This window comes from Myxine glutinosa, chromosome 10 (assembly GCF_964187855.1).
Source record: "Myxine glutinosa chromosome 10, kmMyxGlut1.1, whole genome shotgun sequence".
NCBI classification, from domain to species: domain Eukaryota; kingdom Metazoa; phylum Chordata; class Myxini; order Myxiniformes; family Myxinidae; genus Myxine; species Myxine glutinosa.
The window spans coordinates 64,934,171-64,960,706 of record NC_136270.1 but is presented as its reverse complement, the minus strand read 5'-3'; the positions used below and the strand labels follow the sequence as shown (position 1 = coordinate 64,960,706).

The window sequence follows — 26,536 nt, the reverse complement described above, 5'->3', positions numbered from 1 at the left end:
TTGTCGTCGTCTGGCTGCTGACCAGTGCCAGTTGACTTCTTGGGTAGATCTTCTAGGATGCCCATGAGCTTGCTTTTGTCTGTGCATGGTAGTAGTGTCTCAGCCATTGCAAAGAGGGTTCGTGGAAGCGCGGTGAATTCATATTGACCTATGGCATCCTTCAAGTTGATCTCTGGTCGTGAGCGGGTCATGCGTGACAGGGTCAGCATGCTGGGGTTCTGCAGCTTGCAGCTGGTCATCTGGTGGGATGATGTCGTCTTGTATGTCCTCAGCTTCAGCTGTTCGCATGATTGTGCGTGAAAGTAGCCACACTGTGTCCGTCGCAGAGTACGGCTTGGTGACATCTGGGTTTGACCGTGTCTTGAAGCTATACGTGGTACCTGTGGCAGATTGTTTGTTTGGTGCTTGGCAAGGAACAAAGTCTGGAGCAGTCAGAACCTTGAGTGAGCGGTGTCTGGCCTTTCGGTCATGTAGTGTCAGTGTTCTATGTTCATCTGTGGAGGGTGCATGTTCCCGTCGTTGGTAGAGTGCCCAGGCTGTAGCATGGAGTGTCCGCTTCCCATCAGGTGTGTCTTCATTGAAGTCACTGTTGTCCACTGCAAAGAAGACAAACGTCCCTATGCGCATGGTTCTTGGAAAGTATACACCCTGTTCTGTCGTAGACTCTATGACTGAGTTGGCCAGCTGTGTCTCCAACCGCAAGATCCGACTATAATCAACAGACAGACCGAACCCATGCAGGAAATCCAGAAGCTTCTTGTTTCTGGTGGACTGATGGACTACAATGGCAACGGCAAGCTGCTGTGGCCATTCTAAGCGATGGCGGAATGGTGCATCTGGCTCTTTGGGCTTGTACGTGACTTGGCGTTTTGACTTGTAGCCGTACATGATGTTCTGACTGATGGTTATAACATCTCGATGAATAGTGGCTGAGCGCATAGTCTCTGGCTCAATGCTCGTGGCTGGTCCTTCCAGTAGCCAGCGGAGGAAAGCATAGAGTACTTTGGGTACATGCTTTTCAGCATCATCAGTGTTCATTTCTCCTTCAAATTGCCATGGGTGCTTGTTCTGACAAGCAATGGCACTGCGGAGAACAGAGGCACTCTCAAACAGTTGTTCGATGTTTTTTTCATTTGTCTTCGTCATTGCATCTTCGACAGCTGCATCACGCACGGCAGTGGAGAATACACAGTCTGACTCGTTTCGACGTTTTGGTTTCATGAAGTGAACGTCATCAATGTGAGAGTTGATTTTCTCCTTCATGCCTTGGGTAGTAGGTGATGGGACATTGTGCACACCATTATTGTCAAGAATCCTGGAGTAAACCGACTTCAGGTCAGACATGTTGAGAATTTCACCAGCTTGGAGTAGAGAGCGAACAAGGCTGACAAACTCAATGTCTGCGGCTATTTTGATAACATTAGTTTCTTGCAGTATGTGTTCTTTGTCATCACTTGATGTCCCACTCTTGGGAGCACGTTGGACATTCTGCACCCAGCATGGGAGATGATACTTGACGTCGATCGCATGAGCATCATGTGCACTGATGGCAGCACTCAGCTGAACTTTCCACTTGTGGTTGCTGCCTTCTTCAACAGCTTTCTTCAGCTGTTTACCTGCGTTGAACGTGCATACAACATGTACACTTTCCTTAGTGACCTCTTGACAGAAGAAACAAAGGTCTCTGTTGAATGGAGTTGATGATGAACGTGTGAAGCGAAGAGTCTCGTCTTGCGTAGAACCTGAGGTACTTGCAGCGGCAGGTGCAGAAGAAGGACGTCCACACCTCTTATGAAGATGCTGGGTGTCGCCATGTTCGCAGGCTTTCTGGTGGCGAACTCTAGCACGCTCCAGGTGAGCAGTGTTGCATGTAGATCCATAACATGCCCGGTGCCACTTTGCTTTATTGTTCCTCAAGTCAGTGGCAGTGAAACAGCTTAATCGTTCGCTGATCTGTTTGAAGTCGGCATCACCATATCGTGCCCTCTCCTGGATGAACTGGAGAAACTTTGCATATGAGCCCAGTGCTGGCTCAGTCACTAGTGCACCTTGGGGATCCTGGCACTGAATGCAAAGTGTGAAATCAGTTTCTTTCTTGGTTTTCTTGCTTTTTGGCTCCATCATAGCTCAGGGTCACGAATCTGGAACATACAAATAACAAATAACAATTAAGATAGATGTGCATTAAGTTAGATTTTGGACACTGGTTCGGCTGTGCCATAAAAACCTATTTTTATCCCTTGTAGGTTATTAAAGAAGGTTTCATTCAATTCTCTATCCCCAAAAATGTACAACTGGACACCAGAATCGAAACTCTAGGTCATTTAGAAGCCAAGATAATGGAATTTTACGTTTTCGACATCCGCCATTTTGAAAATCCAAAATGGCCGCCATAAAGAACTTGAAACAATTGGAGACATATTTTTTCTAGAACTTATATCATCCCTAAAGACAGCCCAACCAGTGTCCAAAAATTAACAAGCAATTTCACCGGGCATTTCAATCTGCTACATTGGCCCCCCCACTAATAGCTCGGTAACTACTTCTCCGATTAATATGAAACCTTGAAAAGGCACATCCTCGGGTCCCCAGCAATATACCTGGCAAGTTTCAAGTATATCGGACCGGTAGTTGTCGAGAAACAGCGGTTGCATACACACAGACACACACACACACAGAGATTACTGGAATTATAGATAGATGACTCTTCCGATGATAAATGGTGCTCAGCTTACAAGGAAGTCACATAACCTGGTTTATCATCCAATGCACTTAAAAATAATTAACCATTTTTATTTCTTAACTAATGTACTTAACCGGAACAACAGGCTTTAATAAAGATTTTTTTATATATACATTTTCTCTTTACCCAGTACAATTAGTGAATGGAAACTACTCCATAAAAATGCAAAGACTGCCCCAAACCTACAAACTTTATAAACGATTTTAGACAGTATAATGTTGGTCAATCCAGCCCATTATACAAACTAGTACCGGTACCCGCCCTTCGGGTGGGGCTTCAATTGGGAGGCCGAAATGAAAAGGCAAAATATCAGAAATTGAAGGCTTTTTTTTATTTTAAACGATTTATATAAACATCCGTTAAATCATATCACACGCAAATCATCAAAATCTAAAGAGTATTTGTAGAATTTCAACAAAAGCCACATCACTGTTCATATCGGTAAATATTATTCCATCGTGTTTGGAAAAACTGGAAAATTGGAAAATTAGAAATTTGAAAAATTGGAAAATTGGAAAAACAATATAGCCTATTTTACTCCAGGTGGTCCCAGGATTACCCACCCAAAATCTCGTTGCGATCGGTTCAGCCGTTTTTGTGGTACCTGGGAACAGACGGACGGACAGACGGAGAGACATTTGGTGAAGTATAGTAAGATGAGATTACCTCTGCTCCGTCTCCCTCTCCCACCTCCTCCACAACCACTGTTCGTAAATTGCTCCATCGTTTGTACAGTATTGATATAGATACAGGTCAAAGTAGATCAAACTCACAGCTTCCAAGGGTAGGTAAACAAGGAAGTTAGTACTGCCGTGGTTGCAGATCTACTGTATTTACCAACTCAGCATTGTCAGGAAATGTACCAGCAGATTGGGAGATTGCAAATGTTTCTGAGAAAATTCTGAGTCGGTAAGGTGCAATAATAGAAAGGAACTCCAATGGAAGACTTCTGCAAGTCGCATCTGGAACAATTTGATAGAATTAGGGAGAGTCACCGCTGGTTCGTGAAAAGCAGATGGTGCTTAACTCGTCCATTGGAATTTAATTGACTAGGGCATGCCCGTACGTGGGTGCCCGTTCCTTGCCAAAAAAAAAAAAAAACGCTACCCGTACGCTCTACCCCGCCCGTACGCCCGTACACCCGTAAACAAAAAAAACAACGCTCTTCGCTTCCGCCCTTCGCTCTGACTGAATTGGGAGAAATAATGCGCATAAGAAATCGAGAAATTATTATTTTCTCCGGAAGAAATCGAATTACGAACCGTAATGGCGCACGCGCTCGGCTCGGCTCGCTCTCACATCGGCCACGCCTACGCAACAACGCGTTCTGTGATTGGCTGCCGGAAGTGAAGTCTTCACTGTCCGGAAGGTCGCAAATCGCAGTTACGATGAATCGCAAATTAGTTTTAATTAGTTTTAAAACATAGTTTAACGGCAACATAGTTTTCCAACGTGAAATAAATGAATACGCTCTCAAATGTGCCGTCCGAGGCAGAGTCTGTTCGCCACGTTCGGCACACGTGATAGCTCGCTGCTCTCTGATTGGTTGAATCGTTTTTTGGACATAGCTCGGTAACTACTTCTCCGATTAATATGAAACCTTGAAAAGGCACATCCTCGGGTCCCCAGCAATATACCTGGCAAGTTTAAAGTATATCGGACCCGTGGTTGTCGAGAAACAGCGGTCACAGACATACAGACATACAAACATACAAACATACAAACATACAAACATACACACAGAGTTTACTGGAATTATAGATAGATGACATCGGAAGGGTGGATGAAGGAATTCGTCCCGGTATCTGTGATTCGTTATTCGGAAAGATTTTGATGATGTTCCATAAAAAGGTGACCTAAATAATGTAAGAGGTAGCATTGGAGACCGGTTTTTAACTTTGATGGATAGTTGGTTCAAACATAGGAACAGAATTATGCCAGGATTGAAGTAAGTACCTGTAAGTACTGGACTCTACTGCAGGGGTAGTTCTGGAGCCATTATAATTTGTAACTCAGACATTCTATTTGTAGATGCTGAATATAAATCTTTCATGTAAACCTTCAGATAACCAAGTGGGTATAAGATAAACATCACTGAAGGGAATAAACAAATATTTGGATTGTCTCCATGAAAATGGCATTGGAAGAGGCAGGAAATGAAGTAGGGAGGTGTAAAGTAATGAGACTTGGCAAAATTTATGATCCGTTCCGGCCTCCGGTAGTACGCAGCATGCGAATGTCAGTTGCATAATTTATCGGAGGGAATTCTCTATGCCACTGATAAAGTGCACCCTGCAGGTTTGGCCAGGAGGTTTTTGTATTTGGCTGCTGATGTACTCGTCTAGGAGACACAGTGTGGTCTTTAGCTTCCACCAGCAACTGATGCTAGCAGACCGGCCCCCCAGTTTGACGTCTCATCCGAATAGATAGCTAGAGCTATCCTGCCAACGATGACGAGTATGCTTCTCGGAGCTATCATGCCAACGAACAGCGATGAGGTTTTGCACTACGATATGTCAATCAGGTGAATGGCCTGGGTGGGAGTAGTTGGCGAGCAGATACACAAAAAAACATTCATTACCAAGTTGCAGTAGTTGGGGCAAATAGGCTTTTCAAATGTTTTAAGTGGGTTTTGTATTGTATGAATGTCGAGAAGAGTAGTGCTGGCATTCGATCAAAGTGTGCTTCTGCTGCACCTGGAATTCTCCATTTGGTCTGGTCACCTTATTAGGGAAAATATGCATTCTAGAAAGTTCATCGGATTGTTTCTTGTCCCACAAGGTTTGGTTATGAAACTTCCAGGAAATCAGGGTTTTCATTGTGTGGAATATGTGGGGACATGATTGAAGCATTTAAGGTGTTAAAGTATTTTTTATAAAGTGGACACCTGGAGATATTGTTTTTAGCCTGCTATTCCATTTGTACATTGTCACCTGTTGTGTCATTCCATTGCCATGGTTTCCTGTCATATGTTGTGAGGTGTAGATTAATATTGGATTCGTGGTGACACGCGCTTCGTGGGCAGAATAACCTTTCCCTTCATTTTATATTTCCTTGTATCTAGTAATCTGGTGTACACTCACCCTAGGAACTACCATACTAATGATCTAATCAGGGTAGGGCTTGGATAGTTTTACCAATATGGCTGAACCAACAGTGAAATTGTGCAGTTTTTTGTTTATTGGTTGCTCAAACGTCTTGGTATAAACGTTTTACTACTTTGTTAAAGCTTGTTCAATATATTCCTACAAGGTGGTGCAGAGGTAGTGCACTTACCTTTAGATTGTCTAGTCGGGGTTTGATTACCGACCCAATTAGCTCCCGTTGGACTTGGTCCGAAACGAGGACTTATGGATTTGGTCTCATCCGTCCGTGCGTCCTCAACCACTTCTCGGACATGCATTTACCGATCTTGTTCAAACTTTTCACACAGATAACGAATGATGGCTTACATTTGCACGTCATTTCTTTTCGAGATCAGATCCAATATGGCCGACTGGCAGCCATTGTGTTACTTAAATGAGTCCCCAACGATTTATTGAACATGCATGGTCCGATTTTGTTCAAACTAGGCACAAACACGACACATGATGGCATATACATGCACTTCACTTTATTTGGCAATTGATCAAAGATGGCCGACTGGTTGACTGGCGGCCATTTTCATTGTAAAAAAAACCTGATATTGACCACGCCTTCAACCATTTCTCAGACATGCAATTACCGATCTTGTTCAAATTTGGCACACAGAAAATGAATGATGGCTTACATATGCACGTCATTTTGTCCGAGATCAGATCCAAGATGGCCGACTGGCAGCCATTTTGTTACCTAAACGTGTCCCCAGCCATTTCTCGGACATGCATGGTTCGATTTTCTTCAAACTTGGCACAAAGACAATACATGAGCATACATATGCAGAATATTTTGCTTTGTTATCTGACCAAAGATGGCTTACTGACGGCCTTTAACTCTGCAGAGCAAAATTACTAAAACCACGGTGTGGGATTTGACATGTTACGTCTTTTTATTCTGTTTACTGTGGGATTGGTGCTGTGCAGGCAATTTGGTGCATCTCAAAGTATGCCGTCCCACATTTGGGCGTTAAACCGGGTGTTTCATATGCCAGCAATAGTTGATGGACGTTAAATATATTTTGCAAAGAGTAGAGCAGTGGAGGTATTGCCGGGACCCAGGACAAATTGCAAATTCCTCCCCAAGTCAGCTCCAGTCGAGTGTCGGGCCTGACCATTCGGTTCGTGAAAGACTCGAGCCAAGAACCTTCCCCAGCCAACCCCATAAGAAGGTGGAAATAATTGAAGTGGTCGTAGTAGTTGTAGATGTCGTAGTAGATGCAGATGTAGTTGTAATTGTAGATGATGATAGTTTGGAAAGTCATTGGCCCAGTTACCAGAATATATGCTTTTTAGTTTGAAGAGACTGGGTGGTTTTGGTGTTACCAGGTGTCATAAACACAATAGAGCTTGAGTGTTAAATCACTGTTTTCTATCATTTGAGGTTTTCTGAGCTGATATGAAATCTTAGCAACCAGGTCTGCAGTTGTCTGAGAGACGTTTCTGGAGTACACAACAACACACAACTTGCTCACGGCATTCACGGCAGTACAACTATAATATTCATATTTTTAAACATGAAACCTAATGGGGTGTACGTGTATGGTATCTGTAGGCAGGTATTTAAACATATGATTCATAGAACCAAATAATTCATACTTTAATCTCCCTTTTAAATTACAAAGACGACTCGTTCCCAAGGGTTGGTATGATGATAATTTCAATAGGTCAGTTATTTTGTTGTTTTTTTAGTAATATTTCTTAGTAATGAGCACATTGTACTCAAATAGAGTTTAATTACGTCACAAAAACGCATCTTATGCTTTTTTGGGCAAACACGATGGGCAAACACGTGGGCAAACACGATGCAAACACGATGCAAACACGATGCCCACCATGGTCATCAATCACAATGTACCGTGAGTTTTTATTTCGATGTTTTTTCTAGAAATCACGTGTGTGTCCCATAACTCTTTTCAGAAGTTTCATTTTGCTGAACTTTTTGTTATTAGTCCCCAACCTATTTGAACGAAAGTAACTATAGGTTTGCTCTCCATCCGTCTTTCCGTCCCTCCTGTGGTTTTCTAGACTCCCCCCCCCCCCCCCCCCATACCCTTTGACATATTCAACTGAAACTTGATACATGGATTTATTTTGATAAGTTACAGAACAAGTTTTAGTTTCAGACCGTTTCTCCAATTTCTCATGGAGTTATGCCCTTTTTGGACTTGAAAATATCGCATCATTAGGACCGGTAGGGAACATGTATTGCAAAGAAATTCTCCCTCATGTTGATTATGGGTTGTGCTCCTCAGGCCTAATGACAGACATTGGCTATGGCATAAAATTCAGATGTAAACAGGGAGAAAATGATGTGTACAGGAGTTTATAACAATGTCTGAGGACGTGCTGCCCTGCCTTGACATTCACTTGCACAGAGAAATCTGTGAATGAGTAAGTTCATTCATTCATTAATCCATGTGCATCACATGATTGCTGTGGCTTGCATACTTGCTGGGTGTAAGGGTTTGCCACTGACACTGGCTTTATTATGATATAAGATGCAGACACCAGTTTTTAGTTTCCAGGTGTCCCTGCAGATTAGAGCAGGAAATAATTCAGTGTTACTGGCGACAACTGGCCTACTCTTCACTATAAATGCCATGGCATCTTTATCAGCTAGTGCTGACGGAGGGGAGGCCCATCTTAACGTCGTCCTTCCGATGGATGACACGCACAATGAGGCCTTGCCCTGCATGCCAAACACCAGGATGACAGTTTATAGCTGTGTTCCAGATTTGAACCCAGGCTAGACGTCTCAAAGGCAGGTACGCATACCTCTCGGCTATCCTGCTAGCCCAATCTGAGTGTTGAAGTGGAAGCAAAGCAAGGAAGAAATCAGAATATAATTAAAGAGAGTATTAAACAATGTAAAATAATGAAGCACATGCTAATTTGTATTTTGCTTGTATTTCTCAGCATGATTCATCATGTACTGAGCTCACTAAATGCATCATGCTGCCATCATGCTGCCCCCTCTGATGGCTCCTTCTTTGCACTAGATCAAACTTGTAAATGGACAGGCGCACACGTTGGACAAAATTGGAACGAAAAAACAAAGAAAAATTGCTTTTCTCACATCTTCATACAAGTCCTTCACTCACTTCACAAATCTAGTTGATAACTCACAAAAGGCCATTGCACAAGCATTCAATCAATAACATTCCAGCCATACAGTCACCTGGCACAATTCTGCTGCGATGCCGCCCCGTTTATCATCACTTGGAGAAGAACAGAAGACGATGGAGTTGTTAGGCACCACTTCTTGAAACCCCACGTTTGTAACCCAACTTACCATTTGTGAACGTTATAGGCGTATAAAGTTATCTGGAGGGAGTCATGCAAGTTGCAGTCTTCAAGACCAAAGTCTGAAAGTGAAACTGAAATGATGGTGAGTGTCATCCTCTTCAGCGAGTGCCATCAATAAACTGTCGGTTTCTTTTTGCTGACGTGTTAAAAACGTTTGATACATTTGCCTTGAAGTTCTCAAATCTGCTCAACTCGCCCTTCCTTGTTGCCTGCAGCTGCACGTGGCCGCCGCAAATGGGTTTGCACGAGCGATTGAGAGTCTTCTCGAGCGAGGCCTTGCTTTAAAAGCACGTGACAATGATGGATGGGAGCCGATCCATGCAGCCGTGTACTGGGGCCAGGTTAATGATCTCATTCATCAATGCATTCAATACTTTGCTTATTTATTTCTTGCTATTGTTTAGGATTAAAATATGGTGGCACTGGTGCTGTGCAGCTCATCAAATATGTCATACCGAAGACTTGACAAATGGACCGTGCTGCTTCCTTACTTGATGCTCAGCATATAAAAGGATAGAGAACGTAAAAACAACCATATGTTGGTAAAAATAGCGCCTAATGGCCTTCTCCTACGTCAAGGTTCCTTGTAAGGGAATTCATATTATTTTTCAATAATCAACAGGACATTGATCGAGCTAAGCTAATCACAGGCGGAAGCAAGCAGAAGTTGACATTTCAGGCAAAATTGGTCCAACACCCAAATTGGGAGCTTCTTATCACTTCCCATGAAAGTTAACATACCTCAATCAGCTTCCTGGTTATTTCATCTATCATTGTACCCGCTCTAGCAGGGAAAATGGCCTTAAAATGCATGTTGTTGTTGTTGTTGTACCTGTACTCTGCCCATATGTAGTTGTAGTTGTCATGGTTCTCTTTTTGAGGCAATGTTTTTATGGCCGGATGCCCTTCCTGACGCCAACCCTCCTAGTCGTCTCTTACGACACGCAGGGATACTGTGTACCTATTCTAAATCCAGGGTACACACTGGGAAACGTTTAAAACATGGAAATTCGGGGGGGGGGGCGGCGTCAGCATCACGGCTGCGGTTTAAACATATTTAAATAATATTTAAACAAAACCATGAAAAAACAATCTGGGAAAAGTCTCTGTGAGAACGTGGATTTGAGAAAGCAGGAGCAGAGGTGGTAGAAAAACTAGATATAGGGGGCGGGGCACAAGTCGAGACGAGGAGGAGAGCGAACAAGCACGTGTCCGGGAGGAGAGAAAGAATTCATATAGAATTTTTATTCTTTTTTATTTTTTTTGTTCTGTTTTCAAAACGCTGGACAAAGGGTAAGATGTTCGTGAGAGGTAGGGGGGAGAAAAGAAAATCAAAGAAACAAGCAAATACTATGAAGGAAAGAACCCATATTCACAAAACACTGACGGGGGGAGGGAGCCCGGAGAGACCAGGCCGCGCACGAGGCGCGAACAAAAAAAACGACTAATTACACACAAATTTGCAACAACTACAAAACCAAAACCAAATAGAAACACACAATAACACATACACAACAAAATACCCAGCGGAAATTTGACAAAGACACGAACGGGAAAACACTCAAACTTTGATGCCGTGGAGAGATCGAAGCAAGCCTCGTCGCTCGAGGGACCGGAAGGTTTGGTCATGTGTTGAGGAAGGATGAAAGTGACTTGTTGAGAAGAGGGATGGAAATGAATGTAGAAGGAAGTAGAGGACGGGAAAGACCGAGACAGACTTGGCTAAAGATGGTGGAAGAAGAAATGCGAGCAAGGGGGTTAACAAGGAGAGATGCAGAAAATAGGGCAAGATGGAGAAGATTGTCATGGGGACCGCAAGGCTAACCCCCGCTCTAGCAGGGAAAATGGCCTTAAAATGCATGTTGTTGTTGTTGTTGTTGTTGTTGTTGTAGTAGTAGTAGTACCTGTCCACCACCACAGAACAGTTTCTCATAATTATTGTAGATCTTGGAAACCTCTGAATTTGATGCAGCCGGCAAACCATGTGTGTAATTCATTGAAGACTCGTCAAATACGTATTCGATAGATCGCCTGCTCATCTCACAGTAACCATAGTGCCGAAAGTATATGATAACTGGCTAAGGCTCCCATGGAACCTTCTCGATGTGGTTAATTTCCAGGTGAAAGATTGGATGCGATTGTGTATCAGTGGCAATTGGTCTTGGGAAAGGTTGAAGGTTAACGGTTTAGGACTCTTTCACTAATGATTGCATTATTTCCTTAGCTTCATGCAGTCAAGGTACTCCTGGCAGACGGAGCTAGCCTGAAGTCCAAAACGTATGCCGGCGAGACGCCGCTTGGTAAGTTGTACAAAAACAGAACCTTTTCTCAGATCGTTTTTGTTGCAAATGATTCTGTCGACGTTCACAACGAATGATTTCCATGTAGTTCACATAAGAACCTTTGATTGTGCATCGACGATGGGCCAGTATAGAGCCGGCTGCAATTGACGCGTCGGTTCTACTCCGGGCCGCCCATAACAACGAGCGCGGCTGCGTTTCCCGATCGCAAGACTCCCACTTTAGCAAATACTTCGCAGTTTTTTTTCCCACCTGCCGAGAAAATGGCCTACATTGTGATGTCAGTCCAAACGGCTACCTTTCAGAAACAAACGGCCAGCTGTGTGAATCGCCCGCTGCCAGTTAGCAAAATGTCTGGAATAATCTCTCTCGAGTGCGGTTCACCGGAACGCATCTTATGCCGCGATTGAAAATGTCCGAAAGCCCCCCGCTCCTCGCATCGTATGGGATTAATTGAGGCGAGAGGTCACCGTGCCATTGTACCGTTCCTGTTAAGTAGAGGGACAGAAACGAACTCGGCACGTCTTCTCTCCTTCCCCGGGGGTCCATGAATAAATAAAAAAAATAAAAAAAATAATTTTAAAAAACCACCTTTAGAGGCCATTTTTCCCCGCAAGCGGGGGTTGGCCTTTTTCGGGAACCGTGGTTGTTGTTGTTTTTCGGTCCCCTTTTTGAAGCAATGTTTTACGGCCGGATGCCCTTCCTGACGCCAACCCTTTTTGCCGCCTTTAACGACAAACAGGGAATTACCAGTGAACTGGTACTCAATTAGCCGACCTCGGAAGGATGACAGGCTGAGTCAACCCCCCTGGCGTTAATTCAGCGATCGACCGGGATTCGAACCCAGGATCCTAGGATCCTAAGCTGACACCCTAGCCGCTAGCCCAACACCAACACCAGTCCATGAATGCAAGCTTTAATTCAGTTACTTGCGCGAGTCAAAAGTGTCCGTTCAATCCCTGGGACAAAGAAGCTCTCAATCAAAACCCCCAAATTACTCATTCATGTCAAGTGATTGTACTGGGAGTTGGATAAAGGAGGGTTGGGGGAGAGAGAGGTGGTTCGGGACCTTGAGGTTTTCGGTTATATCTGAGATTGGGTTTCCTATTGGCACCGTCGATGCCGGTAACCTGTCAAAGCTTACTCCTGACCTCCATGACCCCTGGAATTGCTGACTCTGCACAACTATAAACTCTGCAGTGATGTTTGATTGATTGTAAATAGAAGAAAGTCTCCAAGGACGAGGGTACAAATATGATTGTGTTTGGGGTGTTCCGACTCACTAAATCCCCATGTGACCCGTCACCGTGAACGATGCTTCGGCAGGTGCGAGTATCACCTTCATTGTAAACCTCGATCGGCTTTCTGCTTCTTCATGACACCATCACAAGAAATATAACAAATCGTTGTCGTTAGGAAGATCACTTCGATGCAATTCGTCCATCCCACCTGCATATTTATTCTATTTAACTTACAGCATTAGTTTGTCGATCAGGTTTAATTTAAAATTGTCTATCTTATTCATTTTGTACACTTCCTCCCCTTTTATAAAATGTACAATTGCTCGTTTTATCACAACCTCACGAAACGTATGCCTGATCCACTTAACATGAATGTGCACACCGATTTGTTTGAGATGATTGCTCGATGTCTGCCTCACGTCGTGAATGTTGAAACTTTGTACGTCATGAACATGTCCGAATTGCATGTTATCGGCATAAATGTCACGAATGTTGTTCTGCTGGATAAAAGCCAAGCAGCCTTTTGCGCATTCTTTCTCGAACCTTCAACCTTCAGTTGGCTGATGGAACAAAAGCTCGGCAAGCGGTAATTTTAAAACCTGTCAAATGACGTGCTGTTTCGACGATGTACTTTGACTGCATTCTTTCTTTCTGACAAAAAAGCTCTTTGTGATGGAGATGAAATGAGGAAGAGGCTCTTGGAGCTGGAATCTGAGGAAGAAGCCAAGAAACAACCAAAGTCGCGGCCGTCCCTACAACGTCGCACATCGAGCGTCAGCAGTCGAGGGTTTGTCCCTCAACACCTCTCGTGCTCAACACCGGCACCTCTCTCTCCCAATAGCTTGTGCTCCTTCCATGTTCACAAAAGGACTGATACATATGAGCGGCCTAGCCTTGGTTCACATTGCTAGAAAATTTTATGTCAAAAGGCCTGACAAGTAATGTAAATGGTGTGTACATTCATTAAATTTGAATTAATATTTGTATAAGGGCATCTATCGATTTCCTTTTTATTTCCATAAGTGTACACTCACTGTACAGTATTGAAAATAATAACGGGAATGAATGAATGAATGAATGGTCGATTTAACGGCCATTTTTCCCCGCTAAAGCGGGGGTTAGCCTTGCGGGCCCCATGAGCTCATGGTTCCCTGTTTGAGGCCATGTTTTTATGGCCGGATGCCCTTCCTGACGACAACACTTAGTCGCCTCTGACGATGCGCAGGGATACGGTTATATCGATAATACAGGGATACGGAATAGTGAAGATACATATATATATTTATGTATACAGTATATGACACCATCACAAGTATATATGTATATAGTATATACATATATATACATTTACATACATACATACATACATACATACATACACAAACACAACACAGATTGAACCCCCTAACTTGACGAGGAAGCAAGGCACAGATTGAGTCTCACCCCAGGAATTGCTGCACAACCTGTTAGCAACAAGTGTCACCTGCCATGCGAACATATTGTCTCTGCCCTACTCAACAACAGTTAGGAGGTTTGCAGTCATAAATATTAAATTTAACTAAAGAAGCACACTAACCCGATGACATGACGCTGACGTCATGTGCATAGATTGTACCAACACATCACCTCCAAACTAGGAGGCATCCGTGTGGTACTCAAGTCTTTGCAGACTGAGATTAAAGCTCTTTGGTCACAAATAGACAAAGGCAGAGATGTCGATCTAGATTTCACCCTTATTAGCGAATAAGGACCCTTAAGACCCTAAGACCAAGACGAATTCCCCCAAGACCAAGACGAATTGAAGACCCAAAATACCCATAAAGACCCCCAAAACCCCAAAGACCCAAAACACCCAAAGACCCAAAACACCCCAAAGACCCAAAATACCCTTGAAGGCCCAGAGGATCCAAAAGACCCTGAAGACCCAAATGGCACAGAAGACCCCGAAGACCCAAACCACCCCGAAGACTTAAAATACCCCAAAGACCCTTAAAGACCCAGATGAACCAAAAGACCCTTAAGACCCAAAAGCCCCTGAAGACCCAAAATACCCTGAGGACTCCAAAGACCCAAAATACACCAAGGATCCAGAAGACCTAAAACACCCCAAAGAACCAAAAGACTCTGAAGACCCAAAAGACTCCGAAGACCCAAATGACTCCGAAGACCCAAAAGACTCCGAAGACCCAAAACACTCCGAAGACCCAAAACACCCCGAGGACCCCAAAGACCCAAAACACTCTGAAGACCCAAAAGACCCTTTTGACCCAAAAGACCCGTAAATATCCCAAAGAATCAAAATACCCCAAAGACTCTTAAAGACTCAGAGGAAACAAAAGACCCTTAAGACCCAAAAGCCCCTGAAGACGCTGAACACCCCAAAGACCCAAAATATCCTGAAAGGCCCAGAAAATCCAAAAGACCCTGAAGACCCAAATGGCACTGAAGACCCAAACGACCCTGAAAACTCAAAATACCCTTAAAGGCCCAGAGGATCCAAAAGATCCTGAAGACCCAAATGGCACCAAAGACCCAAAAACACCCCAAAGACCCAAAAGACCCCAAAGACCATGAAAAGACCCAGAGGAACTTTAAGACCCTGAAGACACCGAAAATCCAAAAGACTCCAAAAACCCAAAACACCCCAAAGAACCAAAAGAACACCCCGAATAACCCAAAGACCCAGAAGACACAAAATACCCCAAAGGCCCAAAACACCCTGAAGAACCAAAACACCCTGAAGACCCAAAAGACCCGGAAGACCCCAAACAATCAAAATACCCCAAAGACTCTTAAAGACTCAGAGGAAACAAAAGACCCTTAAGACACTGATGACCCAAAACACGCCAAAGACCAAAAATACCCTCAAAGGCCCAGAGGATCCAAAAGACCCTGAGGACCCTGAAATGGTCAAGGATATATATCAATATATATATATATATCAATATATACACAAAGAATTAAGTTAAGCACCCCCCCCCGTTTTTTTACAACCTCGCACATTACAAGTTTGTTGTCGTCAAAACAGTGTAATATACCCATGATATTGCTATATTTTCTGGAGAAGTGATATTATGGTCACATAAAAACATAACAATCATGCCGTTTTCAATATTTTATTCTGAAGAATTTAAGGTGAAATTTTTTGGGAATTTTAGGCATATTTTCACCTCAATTTAAGTATGGAGCTATAGGTCCATCACGGACAGTGTGGATGACGTTTATGTTTTCTAACGTACAGTCATTGTTCTGAGAAGACCTCTAGCGATCTTTGCGTCAATAACGTGTGTAGGACCCACGTGATCGGATCACTGACTCAACCCTACGTCTCATAGACCCTGTAAGCCGTCGTATGCGTTGCTGTGGCAGGTTGAACCCCCTCGAGCACGTTTGGGACATGTTGGGACGACAAATTGCGAAGATGGTCCCTCCAATAGCCAATCTGGATGAATTGGAACGTGCATTACATCGGGAATGGAACAACCTGCCACAGCAACGCATACGACGGCTTACAGGGTCTATGAGATGTAGGGTTGAGTCAGTGATCCGATCACGTGGGTCCTACACACGTTATTGACGCAAAGATCGCTAGAGGTCTTCTCAGAACAATGACTGTACGTTAGAAAACATAAACGTCATCCACACTGTCCGTGATGGACCTATAGCTCCATACTTAAATTGAGGTGAAAATATGCCTAAAATTCCCAAAAAATTTCACCTTAAATTATTCAGAATAAAATATTGAAAACGGCATGATTGTTATGTTTTTATGTGACCATAATATCACTTCTCCAGAAAATATAGCAATATCATGGGTATATTACACTGTTTTGACGACAACAAACTTGTAATGTGTGAGGTTGTAAAAAAACGGGGGGGGGTGCTTAACTTAATTCTTTGTGTATATATATATATATATCAATATATATATATATATATCAATATATATATATATATATCAATATATATATATATATATATATATATATATATATATATATATATATATATATATCAATATATATATATATATATATATATATATATGTCAATATAATTATAATTATATAATTATAATTATATATATATATATATATATATATATATATATATATATATATATATATATATATATATATATATATATATATATATATATATATATAGATATATATATATATATCAATATATATATATATATATATATATATATATATATATATCAATATATATATCAATATATATATATCAATATATCAATATATATATATATATCAATATATATATATATATCAATATATATATATATATATATATATATATATATATATATATATATATATATATATGTGTGTGTGTGTGTGTACTAGCTTGGCTCGGCTCGCTACGCTCGCCTCCCCACGCGTCGTTACTGAGGAACGGGCTTATTTTAGCTGAGGATAATGACTGTACCTGAGTTGCTGTGTTGACATGACTTACACCAATCATAATACAAACAATTATTTTGCACAAATTGATTTGTTGTGTTTGTGACATTACATTTTAATAATCAATTTAGGTTGAAGATTTAGATTGAAAAAATATATAAATTCAAAAAAGAACCCCTCAGCACATACAAATGGGAGGGGTAGGTGCAGATTGGAAGTTTGGGACGATTACACCTCACCACCAAGTAATTTAAAACAACTCACCACCACGTCATTCAAAACACCTCACCCCCATGTAATTTGAAATACCTCACCCCAACGTAATTCAAAACACCTCACCCCACCTAATTTAAAACACCTCACCCCCATGTAATTTGAAATACCTCACCCCAACGTAATTCAAAACACCTCACCCCACCAAATTCAAAACACCTCACCCCCACCAAATTCAAAACACCTCATCACCATGTAATTTGAAATACCTCACCCCAACGTAATTCAAAACACCTCACCCCCACTTAATCCAAAACACCTCACCCCCATGTAATTTAAAACACCTCACCACCAAGTAATTCAAAACACCTCATCACCAACTAATTTCTAAACACCTCACCACCACATGATTTAAAAACACCTCACCACCAAATAATTCAAAATACCTCACCACCACATGATTCAAAACCACCACCACATTGTTAAAATCACTTCACAACCACGGAAACAAAAGTTTCAGGGAGTAGTTCAGTGACAACAGACATTGCCCAGATATGTACAGTCATGTGAAAAAGTAAGTACACCCCATGTAAAGTTTTGACTTTTTCAACATACAGCTATTTGATCTTCATTTCAACAATATTGATAGATAAAGGTGATGTAATATAACAAATATCATGAAACATTTACATTTTGTAGTCCATTGTATAATTTAAATAAACATAAATGCAAATTTTGCATGTGGAAAAAGTAAGTACACCCTTGGCTCTAATAGGTGGTATTGCCCCCTTTGGCAGAAACAACCTCAAGTAGGCGTTTCTTATAACTGTCTACCAGTCTCTGACATCGACTGGGAGAAATTTTTGCCCACTCCTCCATGCAGAATTCTTTCAGCTGTGCGATGTTTGAGGGGTTTCTTGCATGCACAGCTCGTTTCAAATCCCCCCACGACATCTCGATGGGATTTAGATCCGGGCTTTGACTTGGCCATTCCAGAACCCTCCATTTCTTTCTTTTCAGCCATTCCTTTGTGGATTTACTGGTATGTTTAGGGTCATTGTCATGTTGCAAGGTCCACCTTCGCCCTTCGGTTGAGCCATATCGAGACCAATAACTAAATTTGTATCAATTATTTTTTAATGAAATTTTCACATAATAAATGGGAACATTTGTCTATAAGTGCTGCAAATTACAAGTAAATCGGTTCACGCAACACAGAGTTATTCAAAAACAAAATAGTACGTCGTATGTGGATCATCCTGTATATATAATACGTAGTATATGCAGTGCCTTTGAAAAGGGGACACGTAAGACGGCCGGGAGGAACAGCCAGGTAGGTAGCAAGCCACAGTTATGTATGTCCTGAGGTTGTACTTCAGCAGGGAAAGGATGTGAGGAGGAGAGTGAAATGGCCAGGTATGGGAGAAAGGGAAGTATGGGAGAGAATGGATGGAGTGGTGTGTGGGGTGCTTCAAAGGTTGAAAGGAAGGGTGGAAGATAGATTGAGAAAGATGAATGAGATTGTGTTTGAGTATGCATGTGTCACGTTTGGAGTGAAAGAGTGTGTTGAGAGGGGTGAGAAGGAGGCATGTTTGAGCAGGAGGCAGAGGGAGATCCATGAGTTGAGAATGGAGTTGAGGAGCTTGAATGGAAGATGGAAGAGGGCAGTGGAATGGGAGAGGAATGGGCTTGAGGTGTTGACGAAGCAGGTGAGGGTGAGGTTCGTGAAGTGGAAGAGACTGGAAAGGATGAAGAGGCGAAGAAAGGAGAGGCAGAGGCAGAGGAAGAGAAAGAGGTTCTTTGAGAATCCTTTTCAGTTTATGAAGGATATGTTGGAGCCGTCTCGATTTGGTGTACTGAAGGTACCAAAGGAAGAGTTGGAAGGTCACCTGTGTGTCATGTATGCAGACACAAGGAGGAACGAAGTGGTGGCGGACATTGAAGGCTTTGTGAGACCGACAGAGCCAGGTGTTCCATTTGATTTGTCAGAGCCAAAGATGTCTGAGATTGAGGCAGTTTTGAGGAAGGCACGGGCGGCATCGGCTCCAGGACCAAGTGGAGTGCCATACAAGGTGTTTAAGAGTTGTGTGGGCATCAGGCAGTATCTGTGGAAGGCTCTGAAGGTGGTATGGAGGCAAGGAGTGGTGCCCAGTCAATGGACTAGGGCGGAAGGATTTTATATTCCAAAGCAGGAGGAGGCTGTGACACTGGAGCAGTTTAGACCAATATCATTGCTCGATGTAGATGGGAAGATATTGATGAGTGTCTTTGCGGCACGGCTCTCAGGCTTCATCAGAGGGAATGGTTTGTGGATGGTTCTGTGCAGAAGGCAGGAATACCAGAATCACCAGGATGCATTGAACACTCGGCAATGGTCTGGCAAGTGTTACAGGAGGCAAAGAGGCAAAGGAAGGATGTGGCGGTGGTATGGCTGGATTTGGAGAATGCATATGGGTCAGTGCCGCATGCCTTGTTCAGGTATGCCATGGATTTCTTTTGGGTGCCACGGAGATTTAGGCATTTTTTGATGGCATATTATGGTCAGTTTTGGATGCGGTTTGCGACACAGTCCTATGTAACAGAGTGGCAGAAGTTGGAAGTGGGGAGCCCGGTGAGATGTACCGTCTCCCCTATTTTGTTTGTGCTGGTTATGGAGTTGTTGATATGTGCAGTGAGTGGACATGGGAAAAAAATGGGGCTAGCCCCTGGTCAGAGTTTGCCAGCGATGTTTGCATTCATGGATGACCTGACAGTTGTCCAACAGTCCGCTGATGCAGCAGTAGAGGTACTGGGACGACTGGAAAGGTTGATGCGGTGGGCAAGAATGGGATTTAAAGCAAGAAGGTCGAGGAGTGTGGTGGTGAGATGAGGAGTGGTGGATAACATGCACAGGTTTGAGCTGGGAGGGGAGGTGGTTCCATCATTGGTGGAGGCCCCTGTGAAGAGTTTGGGAAGATGGTATACAGTGGAGTTGAATGATGTGGGAAGGGTGGAGGAAGTCAGAAACAAGCTTTTGAGAGGTTTGAAGAGGATTGATGGATGTGGTTTGCCAGGTAAGTTGAAGGTATGGTGTTTGAAGTTTGGATTGATGCCACGAGTATTATGGCCATTGATGATGTATGATATTGCAATTGGGCATGTAGAGAGGATGGAGGTTGTGGTGAGCGGGTTTGTGCAGAGGTGGTTGGGAGTGCCACGCTGTTTGACGAACATTGCCTTTTATGGTCAGGGTGGAAAACTGCAGTTTCCCTTGACATCATTAACCAAGGAGGTTAAGGTGGTGAGGGTGTGGGAGTTCATGATGTTGCGGGATTCAAGTGATTTAGTGGTAAAGAATGCTCTCCCAGAGAAGAAGGGAAGTCGGAAGTGGAATGCAAGAGCAGAGGTGGACGAGATGGAGGAGCGGTTGCAAGAGGAGGAGGTCACGGGGATGGTACAGCATGGGAAGCATGGCTTGGGGTGGATGGAGCATGAGCGATGGGGAAAGGCATGTGTGAAAGAGAGGAGGAAGATGGTTGAGAGGGAGGTGAGAAGAAAGGAAGAGGAGGGGAGATATGTGAAAGCAGTCAAACAGGCACAGCAAGGTGCTTGGACTCGGTGGGAAGGTGTGCGGGTGAGGATGTTGAAGTGGAAAGAGATTTGGAGGTTGGAGCCAATATTGTTGAATTTCCTGTGTGGAGAGTGGAGAAGGAGACAGATGGGGGAGAGGTGTTGTTTGTCGAAGAGGGCCAAGTGGTAAGAGGTGGAAAGAGGAGGAGGTGGAAAGCAAGATGGCTGTCAGATGCTTGTGATTGGCAGGTGGTGATGCTTGTGATTGGCATATATATATACATACATACGCACACACACACACACACACACACACACACACACACACACAAACACACACACACACACACACACACACACACACACACACACACACACACACACACAGGGTTTGAATTATAAAACATTCGGGTTTCTCCGATTATTTTGAGTATCTTTTTTAATGCCTTTCATAACTTCACATCAAATAGTACTTTCTGCATGTACTGTGCTCTTTCCGATTCTTTCATGTGCTGGATTGCTGAAGTTCCATACAAGATCCATCCCATGGGGGAGGACTGGAAGATGGGGTGGGAGGTGGAAGGGGAGAGGGATGGAAGGGTGGGGGAGTGGTTAAGGATGGGGAAGGAGTAGAAGGATGCGGTGGGGGGAGGAGGGGTGGAATCTTAGCCACATGTAAAATCAGATTCTATAGGATGTGGAATCATTGACACAGCCAACCCAAACCAGTAAACTGACATCGTTCTTCTAATTTAACTCTTAATGATGCACTTTTGTGAAAGAATAAGACATTTTAATTGTGATAATCTTACTGCTAAATGTAAATGAAAACCATAATTTTAAATTGTTTTTCATGAATAGGATGAAACTTGTGGAGGATTTTAAAAATATACGACGTCATTATGTTTCTAACTCGTCCAAATGGTATTTATTTATCAATCGCTTCATTCCATCACATTATTACTGTATTTGCTTCTTTCACATTTCATAATTGTTTTTTTTTCTCATTTTTGCTTCATTTGGGACTACCTTTTTGTTACATCAGTTCTTTATTTATTTGAGGCCCTCCCCCCACACCTGCTCTTACGCCTCCCACTCACAATATACTATGTGACCCTTTTTCCAATATATTTATTGCTTAATCCCAATTATTAAAACTCTATTTCCTAGCAATACTTATTAACTTGATATGATACCTTGAACGAACAATTCCATTTCAGATTGCTTGTTAAAGTACACTTCGCAGTATCATGTGTCCATGTGTGTGTTTGTAGCAAGTTGGAAAGGAAAGCAAGTTTGGTGGAACGTGAAAGCCTTTATCGAAAGGAACGAGAGGATGAGGCGAGGTTGTGGCAAGGAGGTGACATGGCGCAGCCTATTGAGTCTGCCATACCAGCGCTCGCTTCCTCACCTGTAAGTTGCCCATAGAATAAAACAAAAAATTTATTTGTGGAGGACCGATGTATGTAATCACTTAACGAAGTGGAATCTTCTCCCTATTGTTCCCTTTCATCACACTAGATCCTGGATCGTCTCCCGAATAAAGATGCACCTGTTGGGATCAATGGAACTAATGTAAATCAAGAAAACGAGTCTTCACCAGGAACGGAAGATGGGACACCCAAAAAGACTCGACAGCACCTGCGTGGAAGGGCGGCTATTTACAAGGATACACTACGCAAGCGTAATGAAGATGAAGAATCCCAAGGTTGGCGGAGTGCTGGCAAGGGTGCGAGGCTGCGGCGTCAGAATCAGAATCCCACAGGTGACGAAGGGAAGAAAAGAATACAAAATAACCAGCAGGAAGCCGACCACATGAAGACCAACAGCTGCTGCATGGTCATGTGACCATGAGTGCAGCGTGATCTCAAGCCACTAATTGCCCGCATAACCCAAGTTGAGTCTTTTGAGGAAGTTTGGAGGTGGTAAAACGTCAGCATCAGATATGAATTTGCCTCTGAAGGAATCCTCCCACCACCTGACTTTGACTTTGGTTGTACCAAATAACTTGATGAACGTATGTGTCACAATCTTTAGCACCGTGTATTTAAATGACAGTGCCATTGTTCCTCTCAGGAGGTAGCATTTGCCAATTTTGTACATTAATCTATATTCTTGAAAATAATTTTGCAGCGAAGGTTTAACAGTAAGGAAAGCCCAATGACATGAAACCTTGGAACCAGATACACACACACAGGGTTTGAATTGTAAAATTGGAACCACATTTTATTCAGATAAATGAATTATCGTTGCTGTTAACAATGGAACAATGTCATATATATATATATATATATATATATAATTTTTTTTTTTTTTTTTTTTTTAAAGGGATATGCTTTCGATCTGCAGAGGTTCACTGCATGATTGCATCATTGCACATTTGTACAGCTTGTAACTTACCTTGAGAATAGCTGAGATTGCCTTTGCATGCCATGAGTTTAAAGTTGTAATGATGATGATGATTTGCTTGTAACGAGTCTGCAATATTGCAAAAGAGCGTCAACCCATAACCATCATCTTCTCCTCGCTTCTCACGGAGATACCTCGATCAACATCATGTTGATTTCGTCCTCGCTGTCCGCTAACACAGATCGACACTGGCCTTCACCAAAAAGACTAGTTCTTTGTTCTGCAACGTTGCACTTTATTGTTTTCACAATGTCAAAGGTGAAATTAACGAGAAAATTAGTTTTAAAAATATAATAGCATTCATTGATCTAAACCCTTTTAAAAGTTGTAACATTGGTATCATTATTGATTTTTCCAAACTAATCAGGGAATCCAGGTATTTACAAAAGTTGTTGTCGAGGCTTTGGGTCGAGCCATAGAAACACAGCAATGTTTATAATTGTAATGGATAGACCAGTTTATTTTGTTTAAGGGATAAGGTTTAAGAGTTTAAGGATTTTTAAAAGTTTATTATATTTAAGTGAAAGACAAGTTTATTATATTTGAGGGATAGACAGGTTTATTATTTTTTAATAGATAGACAAGGTTATTATGTTTAAGGGATAGACAAGTTTATTATATTTAAGGGATAGACAAGTTTATTATTTTTAAGCGATAGACAGGTTTATTATATTTAAGGGATAGACAGGTTGAATATTTTTAAGGGATAGACAAGTTGTTTTTTTTTTTAAGGGATAGACGTTTATTATTTTTAAGGGATAGACAGATTTATTATATTTAAGGGATAGACAGGTTTATTATATTTAAGGGATAGACCGGTTTATTATATTTAAGGGATAGACAGGTTTATTATATTTAAGGCACAGACAGGTTTAATGTGTTAAAGGGATAGACACGTTTATTATGCTAAATGGATAGACAGGTTATTATTTTTAAGGGATAGACAGGTTTATTATGTTTAAGGGAAAGACGACTTTATTATTTTTAAGCGATCGACAAGTTTATTATGTTAAAGGGATAGAGAAGTTTATTATTTTAAAGGATAGAGAAGTTTATTATTTTAAAGGATAGATAAGTTTATTATGTTAAAGGGATAGAGAAGTTTCTTTGTTTTAAGGGATAGACGTTTATTATTTTTAAGGCAGAGACAAGTTTATTATGTTAAAGGGATAGACAATTTTATTATGTTAAAGGGATGGACAGTTTATTCTTTTTAAGGGATAGACAAGTTTATTATTTTTAAGGCATATACAGGTTTATTATGTTTAAGGGATAGTCAGGCTTATTGTTTTAAGGGATAGACAAGTTTATTATGTTTAAGGGATAGACAAGTTTATTATGCTCATGGGATAGACAAGTTCATTATTTTTAAGGGATAGACAGGTTTATTATGTTTAAGGGATAGTCAGGCTTATTGTTTTAAGGGATAGACAAGTTTATTATCTTAAAGGGTTAGACAAGTTTATTATTTTTAAGGGATAGACAGGTTTATTATTTTTAAGCGATTGACAAGTTTATTATGTTAAAGGGATGGAGAAGTTTATTATTTTTAAGGGAAAGACAAGTTTATTATTTTTAAGGGATAGACAGGTTTATTATTTTTAACGGAAAGACAACTTTATTATTTTTAAGTGATCGACAAGTTTATCATGTTAAAGGGATAGACAAGTTTATTATGTTTTAGGGATAGACAGATTTATTATTTTTATAAGATAGACAGGATTATTATTTTTAAGGGAAAGACAGTGTTCGTGCTTCCCAGCCTGAAATGAGTTTGTATCTGCTCTTTATGCTGTAATTAACCATCTGTTACTTTCTCATGCACTTGTATGACCACTCGAACATTTTGTCAGTCATTCTTCTTATTATTTTTTGTATACAGAATCGAGACTCGTGTAAGAGCTAACACATTGAACAAGAAAACATGCACAGATACATAAAACATGCAATGAATGGAGCGGGGGACAAGAGGGGGGGGAGAGAGGGAAGCACACAAGCACAACAACAGTAGTGAACAAGGACATCGGTAGATCTGTTATATATCTGTATGTGGAATTCTGTGGAAGGGGGAGGGTTGGGGGGAGGAGGGCGTCATAATTGCATTCTGAAAATTATGAATTACTGGTACGTAGCTTTCAGTCAGCTGAGTTCTAATTATTGATTATTCTATTAGTTTTGTTTTTTTTAAGCAACCAAGATCTTTAGTTAATTTGAGGGTCATACCCCTCACAAAGCTCTGAGGCATATCACAACTCATCAAGAAACGGTTCTCACCACGAACCAATCATGAACGGGTCATCACTTTGTCACAAGATACTTCAGTGAAGGTCCCTGGAATTTAATTTGTTCAGGGTGCTGGCAATAACTCAGATACATTTGGATGGATGCATAGTAACAATAAGGATGCATTTGTTTCATCGTGTCAATCTGGCAGAGCATTTCTGTCTTTGTAATATCTTGAGTCTTGTTGTATTATATTTTATACATTTCCAAAATGGAGGTGGTTTATTGTGCTCGATTTATGTATAAATTGTACATAGAGGTTATAACTATTTTATCCACTTTATATTTGCATTGAGTGTATAGTTCAGAAAAAAAAATCCATTTTGTAATATCCATCCACAACAAGTTGTCCGTTCTGTTTGCTGAAAAGCGGTTGCAGTATCTCTTAAGCTGTGCTTGTATTAAAATATTGCATTAATCATAAAGGTTATAAAAATCCCCCTCAAAGGAAATACCATCGTCTTTGATTAGTTGTGATTAAAAACAGCCACGTTTTTATTATCACCCATTATTATTGTACCACAATTGAGTACCAGTACACTGGTAATTCCCTGCTTGTCGTTAAAGGCGGCAAAAAGGGTTGGCGTCAGGAAGGGCATCCGGCCGTAAAACATTGCTTCAAAAAGGGGACCGAAAAACAACAACAACCACGGTCCCCGAAAAAGGCCAACCCCCGCTTTGCGGGGAAAAATGGCCTCTAAAGGTGGTTATTTTTTTTAATTATTATTGTACCACAAGGCAGCATTCGAGCTCATGGTTCACGTCCATGAAGGTGTGATTAAAGCAATGCATGACAAATCAAACTTGATGAGCAGCAGCATGGCATGGCTCACTTGATTCTAAAACTTTAAAATGATTTGTCTGTGATCAAGTCAGCTTATCAAAATTTGTTTGATTTTGTGTTCATCGTAATTATAGCCGTTAACAA

General features: G+C 41.6%; 1 protein-coding gene across 3 annotated transcripts in view; it reads left to right on the top strand.

The window, feature by feature from the left end:
* The window catches only part of LOC137434147 (protein phosphatase 1 regulatory subunit 16A), a 265,323-nt gene extending 239,219 nt beyond the window's left edge, over window positions 1-26,104 (top strand). The window contains exons 7-11 of one of the 3 annotated variants that reach the window (XM_078785736.1): window positions 9,402-9,527; window positions 11,411-11,486; window positions 13,391-13,514; window positions 22,191-22,329; window positions 22,438-26,104. In XM_078785736.1, the coding sequence (XP_078641862.1) occupies window positions 9,402-9,527; window positions 11,411-11,486; window positions 13,391-13,514; window positions 22,191-22,329; window positions 22,438-22,764 (792 nt within the window). In that variant the 3' untranslated portion in view covers window positions 22,765-26,104. Of the gene's footprint in view, window positions 1-9,401; window positions 9,528-11,410; window positions 11,487-13,390; window positions 13,515-22,190; window positions 22,330-22,399 lie in introns of all 3 variants that reach the window. The other 2 variants (XM_078785737.1, XM_078785738.1) reach the window with 2 other exon arrangements.
* The last annotated feature ends 432 nt before the right edge of the window (window positions 26,105-26,536 follow it).